At 40.4% G+C, this 19,413-nt stretch overlaps 4 protein-coding genes across 5 annotated transcripts; all 4 read right to left on the bottom strand.

Annotated features, from left to right (window-relative positions):
- Positions 1-965: 965 nt before the first annotated feature.
- On the bottom strand, positions 966-6,229 carry lcp2b (lymphocyte cytosolic protein 2b). The gene is made up of 14 exons (XM_085289801.1): positions 6,095-6,229; positions 5,734-5,796; positions 5,562-5,608; positions 5,298-5,360; positions 5,160-5,194; positions 5,035-5,075; positions 4,063-4,252; positions 3,393-3,494; positions 3,221-3,289; positions 3,033-3,108; positions 2,856-2,934; positions 2,535-2,609; positions 2,200-2,349; positions 966-2,028 (listed from the first exon to the last, which is right to left on the bottom strand). The coding sequence occupies exons 1-14, from the start codon at positions 6,170-6,172 to the stop codon at positions 1,903-1,905; spliced, it is 1,194 nt and encodes a 397-aa protein (XP_085145927.1). The 5' UTR covers positions 6,173-6,229; the 3' UTR covers positions 966-1,902.
- Positions 6,230-8,461: 2,232 nt separating this feature from the next.
- LOC146582012 (protein Wnt-8-like) lies at positions 8,462-10,657 on the bottom strand. Its single transcript, XM_085289777.1, has 6 exons — positions 10,447-10,657; positions 10,306-10,339; positions 10,067-10,196; positions 9,455-9,580; positions 9,224-9,366; positions 8,462-9,127 (listed from the first exon to the last, which is right to left on the bottom strand). The coding sequence occupies exons 1-6, from the start codon at positions 10,506-10,508 to the stop codon at positions 8,579-8,581; spliced, it is 1,044 nt and encodes a 347-aa protein (XP_085145903.1). The 5' UTR covers positions 10,509-10,657; the 3' UTR covers positions 8,462-8,578.
- A 143-nt stretch (positions 10,658-10,800) lies between these two features.
- LOC146582011 (protein Wnt-8a-like) lies at positions 10,801-14,080 on the bottom strand. Of its 2 annotated transcripts, XM_085289764.1 has the most exons (6): positions 12,848-14,080; positions 12,700-12,733; positions 12,443-12,581; positions 12,118-12,243; positions 11,870-12,012; positions 10,801-11,726 (listed from the first exon to the last, which is right to left on the bottom strand). In XM_085289764.1, exons 1-6 carry the CDS (start codon positions 13,072-13,074, stop codon positions 11,169-11,171), a joined length of 1,227 nt encoding a protein of 408 aa, XP_085145890.1. In that variant the 5' UTR covers positions 13,075-14,080; the 3' UTR covers positions 10,801-11,168. The 2 variants fall into 2 exon arrangements, with proteins under 2 accessions (XP_085145890.1, XP_085145882.1); XM_085289756.1 differs by having other exon boundaries at positions 12,700-14,080.
- Positions 14,081-17,138: 3,058 nt separating this feature from the next.
- Positions 17,139-19,146, bottom strand: tmsb2 (thymosin beta 2). The gene is made up of 3 exons (XM_085289789.1): positions 18,990-19,146; positions 17,860-17,964; positions 17,139-17,591 (listed from the first exon to the last, which is right to left on the bottom strand). The coding sequence occupies exons 2-3, from the start codon at positions 17,957-17,959 to the stop codon at positions 17,554-17,556; spliced, it is 138 nt and encodes a 45-aa protein (XP_085145915.1). The 5' UTR covers positions 17,960-17,964; positions 18,990-19,146; the 3' UTR covers positions 17,139-17,553.
- Between the last annotated feature and the right edge of the window lie 267 nt (positions 19,147-19,413).

Below are 19,413 nucleotides of genomic sequence, written 5' to 3'. Positions count from 1 at the left end.
GCCATTCATGATTGTCTGTCACATTTGATTTACCTTGTGTATGCTGATAGGTGACTGACTGTTTTTTGTGTGTATGAACTTCATTTTCAGATGGAGAACACAAAGAAGGTTGAAGAAGAAGCTACCTCTAACACCTGCATTGACCTGGTGAACATAATGAGAGAGCTAGATTCCCTTTCAAGCGCCTTGGATCGTCTGGCACGTATGTTTGACTCCCTTACTTGGTACTTCAAAAATGTCAGAAAACAATCATTTTTGCCACTAACGTGAAGTTGCTGATCAATTTGCAAATATGCAAAGCAGATGATGAAACTCCCAGATGTGAAATGTGATAACTACAAGGGCATTATGGGCTGGCTCAGCCTTGCTTGTCGGTGTCAGTGGTGCAGATCTGCGTGATACTACATGATGTCTGTCAAACTGTGCTCTGCTGATTGGTAGATAGGAGTAACTGAAGGGTTTTACACGTGGTTGTCCATCAAGCTCTTTGATGTGAGGCATGCAGCTACCTTTTTTTTTTTTTTTTGCCACGGGGGACAGCTTTGTGCAACAACTGTCAGATCAGTGTGACTTTCTTATCTGCTCACTTAAATATCTAAAAGCCTGGACCCAAATATATATATATCTATATATATATATATATATATATATATATATATATATATATATATATATATATATATATATATATATATGTTTAATCTAAAATTATGTTTTGATATAGTACATTTTTGCAATGAATTAAGTTATCCCCAACAACAAATCATACGAGGTGTACTCAAGTTGATGTAAAAGTGTTTTAGGTATAATATTTTTGGACGCTTAAGTGGAAAACATTATTTCACTTCTAAATAAATGCAAAGGCTCGATTAATGTTCATTATATATTTCTTTAATTGTAAAATAGTCACACCAATAGTTGTTATCTTTTTACCAAGCTTATTGTTGATGGTCTTGTAGCCCATAACAGCCTTGTACAAATCTACAGTGTTGTCCCTGATGTCCTCTGACAGTTCTTTGGTCTCTATTTTGGTGGAAGAAATTAATTCTGTAGACAGGTGTGCTTAATATACATAATGAGTTGAGCTCAGGAGTATCTATAATTGTTTGACTGATTAAGTGTCACATGGGGACAACCTGAGTTCTGGCTGATTGTATGGGATCAAATACATATCTCACTCAGTTTTTGGTCTATATCTTTTGACTTATTTGAGCTGCCCTGCTAAGTCCTGATGTACTAAATAAAGGACAAATGTGTCCATCAGCACATCTCTCAGATTCAACTAATTTGGCTTGCATTACATTGCTATGTAAATCTAGGACACAAAAACATATGTTGTTGTCAGTCACACTGAATTAGTAGTGCTGTTTGAAATAGCAAGACAAACGAGAAAGCAACCTAATATGTCAGTACATGTTTTGTGTTTCGGTTTTAAATTCAGACTGTGTGGTTTTAAAGTGTAATAATATTTGATAGATCTGACACAGCTGTGAAACAAGATATTTGCTTTCTGCCGGCAGTGCGAACCAATCAGAGACAATGTGATCTGATCGTTTGTGTTGGCCACCCTGACAAGTTGGCGTCTCTAAAAATCCAAGAGGCAGTTAAGCAGCAGTCCTCAGAGGTGTGAATAAAGGAGGTAATGCTGTGCTCCTTTGTGAACAAACCATGACCCATGTAAGAAAAAAAAATCTCTCTTTGTGTTTACTAAAAATACAAGTGAGAGCAGCACAAAGATGAATTGCATAACAATGACCTTTGAGAGTGAAAATTGTGACATTTGCTTTACATGTTCTTAAAAAGATTTTGAATAGGCCACGCATGCATGCATGCACACAGATTAGCATATATGAGCACAGAGAAAGGTGCGAACACGCACATTAAAACTGTTGTCAGTGCTGGTCAATGTCCCGTAGGGTGCAGCAGACAACTCTGGGGGTGCTCTTCATGACACTGGTCTGTGGCATCAATGAGCTGCAGCGGGGTGTGTGTGTGATGGTTAATCAGCTCCTTCACCCCAGGGAAACTCTGAAGCACAAACAGCACACACAAAAAATGACGGGGACCTAATGATGCAGTGCAGCACAACTTAGCATCACACATTCCCCGAGGCGTGCCGCAAGATGTGAATAGTTTACTTTAAGCGAGCATGTTGATTTTTTTTTTTGTAACATTACGCTGTCATTGCTTCCAGTTTACCTTGGTGTTTTTGAGGCCACTGCCGAGAGTGTAGCCATTGCCTTGGTGACGGATCTTAATGTTGTAAACCTTGTCTTGATACAGCAGCATCAGGGTGAAGGGGTGCTCGACTGAGCCGTTAGAGCTGTCCCTCACCACAAAGGCACCATCCTTAAAGATACATACATGTAAATACACAAACCCATACATTCACATTATGCATCCAGTAACATTTCAGATGTGTGTGTGTGTGTGTGTGTGTGTGTGTGTGTGTGTGTGTGTGTGTGTGTGTGTGTGTGTGTGTGTGTGTGTGTGTTTTTCTGTCTGCTTTAGAATGAGAAGGTGCAACATCTGACCTTGTTGACCTCCCGAAGAGCAGCCTCAGCTTGGTGTCTTGTCAACTTTCCTCCATACCAACTCGAATCCAAGCCCTGAGCGCACCATGATAGAACAGTCAGTGTAAGTGTAGCGCTATCACAGACAGTTCCAGTTAGACTAGTTAATAAAAGGCAGTGTATAAGATATAAGCATCTCTGTTGTTCTTTCTCTTTGTACAGCATTGTGATCTGCTGTTTCCTTTCTGAAAGTGCTCATGATCTATAAATAAAACCTTAATTGGACCATTGGGTTTTCTCACATTTGTATAAATAACTTAACGCACTTTTTTTTTTTAATACCTTTTTTAGTCTTGGTGTCGAATTGTATTCTTCTGTAGATTGTGTCACTCCTGAAGGTTCTGGAATTAATTTACTTGGCCTGAAAGAGGAGAGATTCAACACACACAATTATTAAATAGTTGCATTGAATTAAAGTGAACGTCTTTTTATGCTCATAAATTGTTCAGGCTGTTCTACCTATTGGACACATCAGTAGGCACAGGCACCTTTGGATGATGAGGTTTGCTGATAGTATCTTTTACAGCACTGCCCTCTTGTGGACATTGTTGATGGTGTGAAATAGAAATGATAAACATTGTAACAACAGTGTAACACTTTTGTAGGACACCTGCTATAACTATTCCAGCATGTTGTAGGTTGCATACTTATTTTTGGAATGTCTTTTTGGGATGATCCAGGCTTCTTGCTCCGGTCTAAGTGCACACTTGCAGGAACTTATAAATAAAAAAAAAAAAAGGAAATCTTTCAATGAAATGGGCGTACAACACTCATCATAACTGGTAAATTCAGCTTTTTGATTCAACACATTTTTGTTACCTGCTGGTTTTAACGGTCTTTGGAGGATGTGATCCCCCCTTGGGGTTGATGGCAGTGGAGGTTTGAAGGTTCTTTGAGAGAATGGTGGATCAGGAAGAGGTTCTGTGCACATGTTATCATACATTCAGGACACATTAATGCCAGTTCTGGTTTCAAAGCATACTAGGTAAAGGAGGAGCAGGAGAATTAGCTACTTCCAAAAAATATAATAAATAAATAGTCAAACCTTAGAAGAAATTGTACAGTGTAGGTAGGCATAACATGCTGCATAAAATTCTCATCACAGAAACCTGTAGCAGAGCTACATTTTCAGTGCTACAGCCTCAAAAAAAGCTGCATAATAATGTTAGCAAACCGCAAATTTGAAGTCATTCCTCTTTTTACCAGTGAGTCACACTAGTCAAAGCAAATGTCACTGATTGGTGCCACAGTCTTGAGTCAGCCTGGGGGTAAAGTGTCTATTTTGTTTGGCTTGAAATTAGTCTTTGTTTTTGTCAGTCTTGTCTCAGACTAATCTCTGAGCAAAAATAGGGCTGCTCTACCCATACAGACAGGTCTAATATAGTCTAGTATCTCTGTGAAAGTGTCCCCAATTCATATAGGCACTGAGATGCTTACATATATAACTGCATTTCTTTATACAGTATTATTCTGAATTGCTCTCCTTTACCTCTTTGACAGTCTGGAGGTTTTGGCCCTCGGGGGGGTCTTGGAGGCTTCGCTAGGTCTCCAGCAGCAGGCTGCTTGTACTTTGCTTCACTTGTCTTGTCCTGTCCTGGTTGTTGCTCAACTACACTGCAGTTGTAATTCTCTGCTTCGTGTTCTGGACCCTCATAGATTGGATCATCGCTCTCATTGTCCTTTCCGCAGCCCAGACATGTGATACAAGCAGAGCGCATGAGTGCAACTCATGACAAAAGCAACTTTTTAAAAAAATTTCACATGACGTATTAGGTGCGTAATTAAGCTGTTAGGTGCATACGTACAATTGCTTGTTAAAACAAATATCAACTTGGTAATCACGTTTACGGCAGTGCATTTAGGCATGCAAACATCTTGAAAGCCACCTGCTGAATGTGGCATGATTGTTATCGCCTTGTCTGAATATTTCAGAAACTGATGAACCCCTGGGTTTTTCCCTCACATAGATAAAGGATTTACAGAAAATGGTCAGAAAAAGAGAAAATATGCAGTAAGTGGAATGTCCGAGTTCAAAATGGTAACTAACTCAGCAGTAATTCGATACAACCAAGTTATGCAAAAGAGCATCCCTGAACACACAACACATTGAAGCAGATGGGCTGCAGGAGAAGAAGACGACTCCTGTCAACTAAGAACAGGAAACTGAGGCAACAGTTCACACATGGTCATCAAAGTCAGGCAGTAGAAGATTTGAAAAACATCTAGTCGAGTTTGGCTGCTGCACCACGTCACAAAGCTCAGATCCTCTCAAACTCAACGATTAGAATCAGAACCAACAACTGCAAAATGCCATCGTGTAAACATGGACTAAAATCTCTGAGGAATGTTTCCAGCACTTTGATGCACTCTGTGCCACAAATATTAAGTGATTCTGAAAGCAAAAGGGGGTCCAACAAGCAAGCAAGGGGTGCCTAATGAAGTGGCTAGTGTATTTACTTACGAACTCATCAGATTCCCAAACGTCTACTTCTTGTACAAATACTGTAGTGAAATAAATTGTAAAAAGAGGACAGTGAAGCCTTACGAAAGATGGTAGCACAATGTTACAGACACGGTTAAACTGACCTTTATCTTGTTTCGGATACTTCAGCGGTTTTGATCTGGACAAAAAAATAAAACAGACAGGTTTTTTTTTATGTTCGGTGAGCAACTGTTTTAGAGTCAGCTGAAGATATAAATAGTGTATGTAGTTTACGCTCTTACTTGTGACTAGTAGCCTTCTTGCGCTCTTCTTTGTTGATTTCAGTTTGTATCTTAGTAATTACTCTATAAAGGTGCAGCACAGAGACAAGTAAAATATTATCAAAGATGGTAAGTATCATTATATTATTTATTAATTTAGGGTCCAAAATACTTAATACAAAAAAACATGCAACCAATCAATATAATGAACCTTTTCATGTTTTCAGAGATATTAATTGTTGGGTAATTTGTCAGTGTAAGAAATACACTTTCAGTTAGACTCACGGGACAAAGAGGCAGGGGAACACTTGCAGATCACACTCTGTCATATTCTACATGACATGGATTTGGAGATCATGAAAGTCAGATTTATTGTGATTTCAGAATAATAAAAAAAGAAATGTTACACACACACACACACACACACACACACACACACACACACACACACGCTTACCATAAACTGTGCTCCATCTACGCTGCTCTTTGTCACTACTCTGTCACAGCCTGGCAGTTTAAGCTGAGAGGAGAGTGAAGCTTTGAGCACATTTAAACCATGCAAGTTTTCTTGTATGTTTGGTGTTTCCTTAAATTAGCGTGAAATGCTACTTTTTAGATAAGGTGTTACCAACTAAAACAAGGCATGAATGAAAAAGCAGGAAATATATCTTTTTCTTGGTTAAAAAGTGAGCTTTTGTTTTTGCAAATTATGCAGTCGCGCTTATCAGATGTTCATAAATAATGTTAATCAAGAGACTACAGTACTTGGAAGGTATAAACATCTCTACTTTCACCTTCAAACTAGTTTTAATACTCACCTTCCGCATGTAGTCCGCTAGAGTTTGGGCATTCCATCCCATCACCTCTGCTTTTGAGGGAATGTTAGAAAAATTCATTCTTGTCTGTTGTGAATGATAACTTACACTTGATAACACAGTGACTTTACTTGCCAGCCATCATCTTACTCATCACTGTGAAATGATCGGTCTAAAATTACCCCTGCTTAAGCACACTTTAAGAATGCGTGTGTTTTTTTTTTATACTCTCTCACCTATTGTGTAAGAGAGTAAAAGGCTTCTGTGGTCAGAAAGCTATGAATAGAGCATGCATGCACTGCAAATGGTCGATCTGTAAACACAGAGGCTGTTGATTTCATTTCTAACACATAGTTAAGTCTGCTCAAAGTTGATTGTCAATTTTTAATGGACAGCAGACTTGCAAACTGAAATGCAAACCCGGGATAAATAGTGATGCTTGGATTGTAGATGTTATGTCTCACATTGTGAGTTAGGGTTTTATATATATATATCTATATATATATATCTATATCTATATCTATATATATATATATATATATATATATATATACACACACACACACACACACACACACACACACACACACACACACACACACACACACACACACACACACACACACACTTTTATTACCATTCTACCTTTTAGTCTTATTGTTGGTTGTGTTCGGTCTTTTTTCCCACCTGCAGCTTGTGTGAGACCTCTTGGTATCTCACACCCTGGTGATAGAGGAGGGCAGCAATGAGAAGGGGTGATCAATCACGCTCTGACCCCCCTGAGCCACTCTGGGAGAATACACAAGTTCCCCTGGGGGGTCCTTGTGGCAGAACCCCCTACCTCTGTTTTCTTCTTTTATCCTGAATTGGAAACATACCCCTGTGACATGTAACTGCCACCAAATGTGGTATAAATAATAAAAAGTGATGGGTCAATGTAAGTTCTTCCTTAAAAAAAATATTCCTTTACTGAGTCTAAAATGTTTGAAATGCTAAAATCATAAAACTCCTGAAAGATAAATAAATGCAGTTTAGTGGGTGAAAAAAATGTCAAATGCAGGGTCTGCTCAGGGGCATCTCACTTGTAGAGTAAATCCAAGCACAGCTGAGCATCATATGGGAACAATATGGCACCAGTAATGTATTCACTGGAGAGTAGAGATAAAGCGTGAGGGCCTCCAGTGGGGCAAAACCTTCATTAACGCACAGCAGGACAGCATGGGAAATACGGGACATCCCTAGAGGGGAAACAGACAAATGGGAAGTGTGGGAGGGAGCGTTTCAGGTCGGTGAGAGTGTTATTTGTTTGCTTCTGCAGCCAGGAATTTAACTTGATGTTATGCTTCTTTGATCCTTGGTTGTGTTAGAACCCAATTTTGTCCCCAAACAGTACATACGCTAACAGTAGTCTGTTTATTTGTAGAGTTGTGTAACTATTTGCCACAGTGTTTGTGTTTAGATTTAATATGACATGCCTAATTTCACATTGCAAACATGGTTGAAAACTGAAAAAGTGAAATGCATTCGCTGTTTTGCCCCAGGTCTCGGGGCTTTATGATGTAGAGACACCAGATAGTCTGATAATTCATGTCAGAATTTCTCACTTATCTCTGTGTTTTTATTGGTGCAACAGTAACTGTTCTGTAAAGATAAGTGAAACAGACCTGTCACCAGACCCATAACTGTTAACATTCCCTCCCCCTACGCCTTCCCCTCCAGCCATGGGCCCCCTGAAGAAGGTAATATCCATGCCATCAGTCATTTAGTGGAATCAGTGGCAGATTTATGACACATCCAGCTGAGAGGCAAGGTTTTGGAGATACAGGGGGTACAGGAGAGAAAAACTGACATGCCAGCAGAGATAGATCTAATACTAATACCTAATTACTTGCAGATGATAAGATTAGAAATCATCTTGCTTTTCAGGGGAAAAAAGTGAGTCATGCTTTTATATAAGTGTCTGATTGCATATACAAGATTCATGTAACAGCGAATAAACACCAGGCTTTAGCTTTAATGTGTTGAGACACATTTGCATTCCATTTGGAATGTGACAAAGACTAGCGTGGGCAATGGTGTCGCCGATTACCAACCAAACACTGTAACTTGAATGGTGGAAGCGCTTCCCTAATTTGTCTTTCAAAGGCTCTTTGCTCTTTGAATAAAAGTCAATCCACATTGACATCAAAGTGGTGGCGGATAAACGCTGGATCGACACCTCGGTGTGGCGTAAACTGCACGATGTTATCCCTGTAATCCCCCTTTTAAAATGCATGCAGTTGATTCTTATTATGTGCGTGCGCGGTGTCAGAAACTGTGGTGGCCCTCTTCTAGAGAAAAACTGAAATTGTAGATACAAATATTTAGAAGTTTTTTTTTTTACATTTTTATTTTAATTACAGCATTCTTAATAAATAGACACTAGGATATCATACACGAAAGAGGGGGGGAAAGTGCAAACAGACAAATCCATAAACGCAGTCGTTTTCATTTGGGTCCACGATCTCTTCGTTTTCCATCCCCACCGTCCTTCCTGCCGCACACGTGTTTGACTGTAACGTGGGCGCAGTCATCGCAGTGCACCTTACAGCACCAGTGGAATTTGCAGTTACAGCTACTCATCACCTCCGTGCGCTTTTCTTCCACTCCCAGGCCGCATTCGTGACACAGCCTGCGGCAGCTCCTTCTTTCCCCTTGCGTCAAGCCCTGTCCGTGCAGCAGACACTCCCTGCCCTCCGTGCCGTGCGCCCCCAAGCTGGCGTTCTTCCTGCAGTAGTCTGGAGAGTCCTGTAGGTAGATGAGCTCTGACTGTGCGATGCTGCCGAGCGCGTCCATGATGGCACCTTGGATATCCGCGCTGTTACCGGCGTTCATGCGCTTTTGGTCGATGTCCAGCTTTTCAGCGTGAATGTACTTGATCCTCAAGTAATTGCCCACGGCTCTGAAATCGGACAGCTGTGTCCAGCAGGTTTTGACACTGCAGCTCTCAGACATTCCGTGGCATCTGCAGATACGCGTCATTGTGTCTTTCACGGCCTGTTGGAAACAAGGTTCTGTTAACGGCTGCTGATGCCTTAGCGCTGAGTGATGAAGGGTTAGTAAAGAAGTGCGTGTCGTTTGAAAACAACTCACCAATCGGCCAGCCGCGTTGTTGTGGAGGTTGACAGCAGCCCTAGAGTCCTGACCCGTCTCTTCCGCATCCACGTACTCTTTGGAAATCCTCTCTCCAAACTCCACGTTAGCACTGCAGCCACCCCACAACCATCCGCGACCGCCTGCACGACACAGTTTTGAATACTTAAAGATCATTAATTAAGAACTTGCATGTTGACAAATGGCGCTGTAACTCGTACGTTGACTCACCAAGCTTTCCGTTCTTTGAACCATCGCAGCCACAGTTTTCGAGTTCGCCAAGACTGCAGTTCCTGGTCAGAGTGTACATGACCCCTGCTGAACTGATAGCATGAACGAAAGCCGTTTCTCTGGTGGCTGAATGAGAGGAAACATACAAGGTCTACTGCCACAGCCTCTTATAGGAGAATACATAACCAGCATTGACTAATAACGTGTAGAATGTTGCATTGTTTTTATTATAACTCTGTGATAATCAAGGCCACACTACAAAGGTACAAAGAAAAATAAAGTGGTATAAAGGTCAACATGTCCAAAGGTCACCAACTAAATCAGCATCAAAAACATGAAAAATAGATCCACATCCATGGGTGTGCGTGTGCATATTCAAGCACGGGTAAAAGAGTATTTTAAAGGCAGGTCTGGCCAGGGGCGTAGCAGAGATTGCAACAAGTCTAACAATAGTTCTGTAAAGATATTTTAATTGATTTAATTGCTTTAATTAACACATAAAAAGCATAGAAACACTGGAAATTACTTTTTGCCAGGAAAATCTGGGAAAACCAATCATTTGGTTGGAAATGCCGAATAAAACTTGAGGCTCAATAGAGAAACAATAACTACCTCGTTTCAGTCCTTTAAGCTGGGTTGCGCTGTCGGGGCAGTTCCATCTATCCCAGGCAAACTGGCGTTTGCACTCCTGGACGCCAGTCTGTGTGCCCACCTGCACGCTCTTTGCGTAGGTGAGATAGTCCTGCAGAAGAGGCAGTGACAGTCTGTCCTTTATTTTGTTTTTATTACATTTGAAATGTGGAAAAAAATGTTGCCACAATAAAAGCAATCAAATATATATGTATATATACCTTTGACCCCGTCATCAGAAAATTGCTTGCGACCCTGAGAACAATAATAATAATGATAATAATAATAATAAAAGTCATATAATTCTGTCTTCTGTTCACTTATTTTAAAGCATGCATGCAACTAGTGTATACATGTCTTACCAAGCGTATCCAGGATTGATTCTACACGAAACAAACAGCAGCCAAAAAATTGATTGCGCCATCTTCACCTATCCCGTTGTCGTTATCCTGCTTATAGAGATGTAGGTATTTTGACCCCGTGTGCTGCAGCTTTGTCCTTTACTTGACTGAGGACCAAATAAGTCTTCTTCTTTGTCTTGAGACCCGAGAAAGCTGATTGGGTGACTGGTTCAGGAGACGCCTATTCGCACTTCAAAGGTTGGCATTAGGAAGTAATTTATTTACCTACCAAAGACTGTATGACACCAAGGCACCCGCATATAAGACTAAAAGACTCAGAATTTTACCACCGACAAACTGGGAGGCAGTTACGTGTATTGTATAAAAATATTTATTATTTTAAATAATTATTAGGTAGACTTTTAAATATTAAACCAATTTCAGTAGTCACACGTGATAAACAGCGAACAAACATCCTCGGAACTCCCAAGTTCCCAACACTGCTACTGTTGCTCCAATGCTTGGAGATTTTGGTCCACAAGACAAAATTTGACCTATACACACTCCATTCAAAACTAAAGGGGGGAAAGGTGCTTTAAAGGACTTTAGCTAAACAATTTAAATAACATTCATGTGATGCAGAATAATTTCTCATGTAGTTCGTAAATATAAAACTGGTTAATATGATGAAAATCATATTTATCGAATAATGTGAAGAGTTCAAATTTTGCAAGAGATCCCAGTCATTGTTGATGCGCACTGTTCCTGCCTTTTTTGTTCTTTTTCCTCCCACTTTTGTGCGCGCAAAAGTATTTGGCTACAACTCGCTTGCATTTTTCACACTTAACTGTGCAACACCAGTGAAATTTGCAGTTGCAGCTGGTGAAAACCTCTGTGCGCTTCTTCACCACTTTTAGGTCGCATTCATTGCACAATCTGCGGCAGCTATTTTTCTCCCACTCGGACATGTTCTTGTCCTCCTTAAAGCACTCCCGTCCCTCTGTACCGTGGAGTCCGAGGGTCTGGTTCTTGACGCAGTAATTTGGAGAACTCTCCAGGTAAATGAGTTCCCTTGTAGCGACGCTCAAAAAAGTGTGCGTGACTGCGTCTCGGTTGTCCGCGCTGTTCCCTGCTCTCGCCGCTTTCTTGTCCATTTCCAGTTCCTTTGCATGTTTGTACTTCATCTTCAAGTAGTTGCCCACTTCTCTGAAATCGGCCATCTGCATCCAGCAGGTTTGGATGGTGCAGCTTCCAGATACTCCGTGACATTTGCAGGCTTTCCTCATGGTTGCTTTGATTGCCTGTCGAGAGCACAAACGTTTTACCAAAAAATAAACAGAAAGCCAAACAAAAACAACGATCTCGTTTTTCATTTATTACGCTGTGTCAGAACACTATTGACATAAAAAAAAAAACCGTCAATAATATTAAGATCAAATCTTACCAGTCTGCCTGCCTTGTTGTTATGCAAGTTGACCGCTGCGCGCGAGTCATGCCCATCTTCCAGCGCGTCCACAAACTGTTTGGAGATCTTCTCCCCAAAAGCAACATTGTCACTGCATCCTCCCCAAATCCACCCTACACCGCCTGAGACAAAATAGCACATGACGTTATTTCGCTGTAGGAATACAAGCCAATTTAGAAATCGCTTACTGTAACCGCGGATAGAATGCTCATGGAATACATGTTTACCCGGCTGTCCAATTTTGGAGTCATCGCAGCCGCAGTTGTCAAAGTCCCCAGCCGTACAGTTCTTGGTGAGCGTGTACATCACTCCGGCAGCGCTGATGGCATGGACGAAAGAAGTTTCCCTTGTGGCTAAAATAAATAACAAACAAAGAAATCCGGATTTTTTTACTTGGATATCCAGTTTGGCACGAATAATGCGTAACTGATGAGTTCTAGTTTTGTGCGTGAAAAGCACTTTACGCACAGGCGCTTCAAGATTGCTCTCAAAAAAAGCGCACGACCTCACTAATTTTAGTTGCCATAGATTTGATTCAAAAAGAGTTCTTACCACTCCGCATGCCGTTGTGTGGGGACAAAGAAAGCGTGTTCTCTGGACAGTTCCACTTCTCCAAAGCGAACTGGCGTTTACACTCTTGTATCCCACTCTGTGCGCCCACTCGCACGCTGCTGGCATAGGTCAGATAGGCCTTGGATGAGAAAGGAAAGGAAGTTATGAATATTAATGTTAGTGCTAATTACATAGAATTTGGCTGGAAGGAACAGCTTTTACGCAACACTCATTCTTAAAATCTTAAATGGTATTACCTTAGGTCCAGTCATCAAGAAATTATTCATGGTCCTGTAGAGGGGAAAAAAGATAGCTATGTTAAACCTGTAAGTTATTTTACCAATTGCAAACCCATAGAAACTATAGCATTTAAAACTTTCTTTACGAGAGAAAAAAAGGACATACCAAGCAGATGACAGCTGAAAAAGACAACACAGGAACAGAACCAAGACTGCAGAGAAATTCAGTGGTTGCATAGCGTGTGTATTCCAAGCAGAGGCTAGTGTGACGTATTCCAGATGTGAGCGCCAAGAAAAGAAGGAGGCGACTGAAGTTTGTCGCCCTACTCGGCGCTCATGATATTTATATGGTCGTGCCCCCTTTGACAGACAGATTTGTCCAGCAAGTAACATTTTACTGTGAAATGCGTCAACGACATTGGCTGGGGCTTCCCATGGACAAATAGGAATTGTCGGTGCATAAGTGCACTTCAAAGAAGCAACGCAGACGAATTCACCTGTTGTTCCCAGGCTCTGATGCTAATTATAAAAACAAAGTATATGCATGGATTTAAAGTATATGTATGTGTGTCAGTATATGTGAATCCATATGAGCACTACGTATAGAATAATTAAAACCATCTTCTAATAATCCCCCGGATTTGGAGACATTTAAGAATAAAATTATTATTTTTGACTAATAGAAGATCATTATTCACACAAAAAGTAATCTCTGTATGGGTTCATTGTGGTGATTATTGTTCATCTTTATGTGCACACAAATCGAAGATAGCTTAGCTAAAAGATAATATAAATAAAATCACTTGAAACATTCGGGAGATGGCACCAGTATCCCATGGGGACACTGGGTACTACAAAGCCTTACAGCTTTTCAGGAGTGACAGTATATAGTCATGTAAATACCGCCTCACACATCGGCGAAATTGGCACCGTTGTGATAATAGGATAATAGATGTTTCCCTGGGAAACAACTTGGTGCGAAAACAGTCTGGGATTTACACGAGTAAAGACACATAAGACACGTAAGGGCTATGACAATTAAAATGTAGCATTGCAAGGTCATTTTATTTCATAATATGTTTAGTTTGACTTTTGATAAAATATTAAAAAACTGTAAGTTATATGCAGGTTTAAGCATTGGATGATCCTTTCAGGCTGATCACGTTTAATCCCGCTGATTCGCTTTCTGGCTTTAGCCCACATAATCATGTCCCTCATCAAGGAATCATCACCACCAGTTTCTGTCTTTTCATACTTTTACTTGCGACTTGGACAGCGGACTTGTCAGATCCCCTTTAAGCCACTCAAAATCCCTTAAAACAATAATTCACTCAGCCTGCACAAAAAGCGGAGAGGTGTAGATAATCCCCACTAATTAGATATCAGCTAAGGTCGTGACTGAAACCTACAGCTCCCCTCCCCACCCCACCCCCGGTCTGACTTACTCTCAAAAAGTTGAGAATAGTAGAGAACAGCTTAAGCCAATAGAGAACCTTTAACGATATTAATGGATTTACTGATAGAAACAATCAATCTGGGCGTGTCTACATGACGACTTAAGTATCGAAACTCTCAGGACTACAGATCAGGACAAAACACCGGGCTTATTGGGTGACATTTTAAACGAATGTTGCAAGGAGCACATAGAAAATTTCTTCTTTTTTTTTTTTACAGACCACCTTACACACTTTGGGAGTGAGAACGTGTTGCACACATGTACCCTTTTAAGTAATTGACAGTGGTGAAGTGAATATGCATTAGTAAAACTGAGCTAAAATAAATTTCGGACACAGGAGACCAGTGAGAGTTGGTGAATGGCTTGCAGTGTGAAGTACGAGAAGTGGGTCTATCAGAACTCGGGAGGTGAGAAGTTTGACAGGCGGAGGCAGGGTGACAGGAGCAACACCCGCAGGCGGAGATTTGGGGTTATAAATCACTGATATTGAGTTTAGGGTGGGTTTACTGGTCATTTTTGGTGTCACCGTAATGTTTACTGAATAATTCTGAACATCAATTTAGAAGTCAGAACATAGCTGTAACCAGTGCCTTTTACAGGAATATGGGGAATGAAATTATTTTTCACACCATACTCAGGTTCACGTTTTTTTTCTTCCAACGCAGGTGATGCAATCAAATTTAACAATACAAATCATTACGTGCTATTGTAACGGTCCCCACCCCCATAGAGCTATTTCTGTCAACTGCTCCATTTAACTTTAATATTTAAAATGACACAATCATTTCAACAGGACAAAATGCTGTCAGTTAAAACAATACACTACGACTGTGGATACACTAACCGTCAGCTTTGTTGACTGACTTCTTCTCCAATTTTAGTTGATTCACCGAGCTCAGCAGCAGACGTCAGGCGTTTAAGAGTCTATAAATATGTGAAAAGGCTGGTGTCTTTTATAGAATCATGGTTTGGAAGTCCTAACTTGTGGATGGTGGTCAGGTTAGGGATGATCTTTGGACACAGGAGTATGGCTGTACCGCTATATTAATGCGTCACACTCCTGCGTGTATCATTAAGTGCAAGGGCAACAAAACTTCATAGCAGGGTTTTCTAAGTGAGGCATGTCCCATACAGCAGTCCAAGAGCATAACTGCAATTCAACAAAGTTGAAATGGAAGCTGCAGATCTCACCATAGCAGGGAATTCTGACGTTGATTATCAGACCCGTGTTTAACATTGCTTAGAAATGTTTGTAGGTTTTTTTTCTGTCTCCTGTAAAAATCTTACACTCTCAATTCTCTTCATTTTGCATTTATTTAGTTAGTGGTAGTTTTCACACTGAAACCGCAGCGCTTGATTAGATCATCCTTCTGTACACTGTCACAAATCTAAGCGTGAACATCAGCTTTCTGATTTTTTAGACCATGTGGACATACATTTTTATCTTCACGTGGTCAAAAAAATTATTTTTTAGTTTGTTAGTGACTATTTCTTCAAATGTAGTGCAGTTTGTATTTTTTTATTTCACATTTTTGATACTTCTCTACCAAACTAACAATTAATTATATTCTATTCTAGAGCCAAGATTGACAGATTGTATTGGTTTAGTAACACCATAAAACCTAACGCTGTTCTATTTATTACATGAGCCTGCACCCCTGAATAGTTAGCGCTTGTTTTCTTAAAAAAAGGCTAAATGAATTATTGTTATGATTATTATAATTGTTTGTTATTGAAGACAGATTATTTTGTCTATCAGTCAAGTAATAGCAAATAAGACAGGGTAGCCTGAAATGTTAGCCACTGTGATAAATAAATTGGAATAATTTCCAATTCGGAATTATTCTGAACAGTTACTCAATTACTATATTTCTATTTTCAATATTGCTTTGTGTTTGTGTGTGATTAATTTATTATTTAATTTAGTAGTTCATGTTTAACATTACAAGAGTCAGCATAAGGGCATAAAAAGACAACACAGCTGCTTGAGGCCTCCACACCACCAGGGGGAGTCTCAAGCTCATTAAATGTCACACAAAACTAGCGGGTAAATGTATGTGTATATATATATATATATATTTTTTTTTTTTTTTCATCCGTGGAATATAAATTTTGAACATATAAAACAAAAACAAAAATGAACCTTTAAGTAAGGTGAGCTTGGTTTATATTGTATGTGAATCAAAGGCATTATGGTTGGCAGCCTACCTTTAGCTTACTAGTCAGTTATAACAGCCCAGAGAACATGTGTGGTCTTTGTGTTTGGATTATGTTCCTAAATAACGATCATTTTAACATAATGAAAAAATTCTATTAGCTAGTTCTTCGGTGTAAGATAATTGTTATTGCTCAGTAACTAACAGGTGAAAATGTATGTCCTTAATATTTGACTACCATTGTCCCATTATGAAACAGGCCTTTTGTTCTATAGACCAGCCTTATTTTGGAGTCTTTGCTGTTATAATCCAGCATTGTTACACCTCAGTTAGCTCCGTGTTTTAATTTTTAAGACCTGCTTCTACTGCTTGATTAAAATATTTCCTCAGAAGCTTTGCTGAAACATTTCGGAACATAGAAAACAACATCTGCCTATGGTGCTTTCCAGTGCACTATAAGCCACGATAAGGGTTGTGTTAGGCGTACAAAGCACAAACAATCAAGCATGGACCACATATTGTTAACGCTGGCGCTTCTGAGGTGGGGGATGGCTTCAGAATCAAATTGTGCTTAAGGCCCCATAAAACCTTGGGCTGATTAGCCACTAGCACTATATTTTCTGATCCCAAACCTTATGCTGGTTTATTGTAATCACATTAACATTAGCACTCTAACATACATTAGTAGGTAAAACATACACCAGCATTATATTACATTTTTTTCTATATTTTAATGTGTGAGTCATTTGCTTTATTTCTTTGCCTCATAAATACAGTGTGTGTCTGTGTTTGTGATTGTCTTGATTTGCACATCTGTAAAAACGAGACATCAAGATGCACAGGACTGACTGGTTCCATGTCTTCATTTTTATTTCATAAATAAAAGTAAAAAGTTGATTAAGAAAACATCCCACATGATTTAACTTCAATTACTCCCATGTCCATAACCAGCTCCCCACCAGCCCTATAGCCTGGATGCCTGCCTGTCTCTCTGTGCTACATCACTACACCACTTCCCAGTTTGGCAACATTGGAGACATGTTAGCTATACGCTAACAGCACAAGACAGGCACCCAGGCTGGAGTTTTAATATTGGTTACAGAGGCTCCCTTGTGAGGATGCCATATACCCTTAACAGCACCCTGGGGAGCTTAAGAGCACCCATTTCTGAAGACAATGAAAGAGATTCAAATACTGTAATAATCAAAAGAAAGTGCTTTTTGTTGCCGCATCTCAGCTTCTTTTCTTCGTGTGCTTGAGTCAAGGTGTGGCATCGCCTTTCCTCTCTTGCTCAATGGCTAGAAAAGAAGAGAGAAACACAACCGTTGGTAGGCTCTTGTTCAGTAAACGTGTGTGAGGATGTTGCTTTTTGATTTTGCTGTGTATAAAATGTGTGATGACATTGCAGCTGTTTGCTTCAGAGCTCCCGCCGGCTGACAATGCGGTCTCTCGATAGCACAGGAAGTGATGATGAGGAGCTACTGACAGTAACAAATGATTGCAGACGACGAAGCCTTTGTGGCTTCAACAGTGATCAGAAACACACGGCGCACAACGAGCACTCACTCTCTTTGGTGGGCAGAGGGTTTTTCTCTTTTGTCTCCGTCTTCTTCAGCTTCGTCTTGTCGAAACGAGCGATCTCGGTCATGTCAGGCTTGTCAGACATTTTGGCTGGCAAAGGTGAGAAAGATACCTGAGCACACACATTTGACCTTTCCTGTCGAGCCTTAAATTGATAATGCAGCATAATGTGATCAAAATCATTGTAGCAATCTGAAAGTTCATCGTAGGAGCCATGAAATCTGTGAAAGCTTTGTCTAGCCTTTAGAATAAACTCTGCAATGACTGTACATAAAGGGAGTGGCTACTACATGTGCTGCTCAGACTACATCCACATGGATGAACATGGGTGGTGGCTGCCTCCCACACGGCTTCACATTGGCTTCTCCAAAACGTAGATGTAGTCAACATGTGCTTGCTTTCACCCAGCTGTATTTTCTTTCCTTTGTCCCTGATTTTACCTCTCTAAGGCTAAAGTCTTTGTTCTCTCCCTCTGCATCATCTCTCTCTCTTTCTCTCTCTCTCACCCTACTGCATCCACCCCTGCAGCCTTGTGGATATAGGCAATGCTCCACAGGCTCCACTGCAGTTTTATTCCTAGGCTAGCCTCAGGTCTGACTAATCTGCCTTTCACAGTCTAGCCCAGTCATGCCTGTCTGAACTGCTGCTTTGTCAGAGTCTTCTGTGCAAATATGACAAGCCCACAAGCCTGCAGCAAGTCATTTACAAACCAAGCAACGGCAATCTCCTCACTAGTGTGAATTTGAATGGGGCCTAGGAAAATCACTTTGACAAAGAAATAGATATGCTTGGCACACATCCAGAATGTTTATGGCGCACTGAGTCATTTCTTTATCGCGACATGTATATACACTAAGCTTAGCATTAATATTAATATTAGCAGTGATATTCTCACCCTTTCCGATTCATTGTTAAATCCAATTATCCAAACAATTTGTAATATTGTATCTTTATCTCTATGACCATCAGTGTCCTCAACATCCCTTTTCCCACATTTTTTCTGCTGCCATTGCCCATCTAGCCACACCCAATCCTTTGTCTGAGTCCTGGTAAAAAATCAGAACCAAAGAGAAACACAGAAATGAAGAGCATACTAAGAGATGAATCATTCTTACCGACGTTCCACGAAGCAGTGGGCTAAAATCCACCGGTGGAGAGAGTAGGGAGGGACAGCGATAGCGAGATGGAGAGAAGAGAGGGGCACGGAAGCTGAGTGATTCTGCCGGTGTGTGCACGCCTGCCTGCATCCAGGGTGTGGGTATAAGAGAGAGGGAGGGGAAGAGAGAGAGAGGTGGTGGTGGTGGTGAGAGAATGACTGAGAGCTTGGTCAGCCTCCCTTCATGTCATCAATATTAATGTTCTCAAGGGGAAAAGACTAAAAGGAAAGCAAACACTAACAAGAAACAGCTGTTTTGTGTAGATCATCTAAACATAAAATGATTAATTATTCATCTAATACAAAGAGTTTGTTATAGATTGCCTTAAACCCTGTTTTGCTGAGTAAGCCGGAGACACAATGCACGAAATGCTAAAAAGAGG

The sequence above is a fragment of the Mchenga conophoros genome, linkage group LG2, assembly GCF_057382185.1.
Source record: "Mchenga conophoros isolate Kocher_MC1m ecotype Shallow Benthic linkage group LG2, M_conophoros_male_GT1.1, whole genome shotgun sequence".
In the NCBI taxonomy this organism is placed as follows: Eukaryota; Metazoa; Chordata; class Actinopteri; order Cichliformes; family Cichlidae; genus Mchenga; species Mchenga conophoros.
This window is presented reverse-complemented; position numbering and strand designations above follow the sequence as displayed.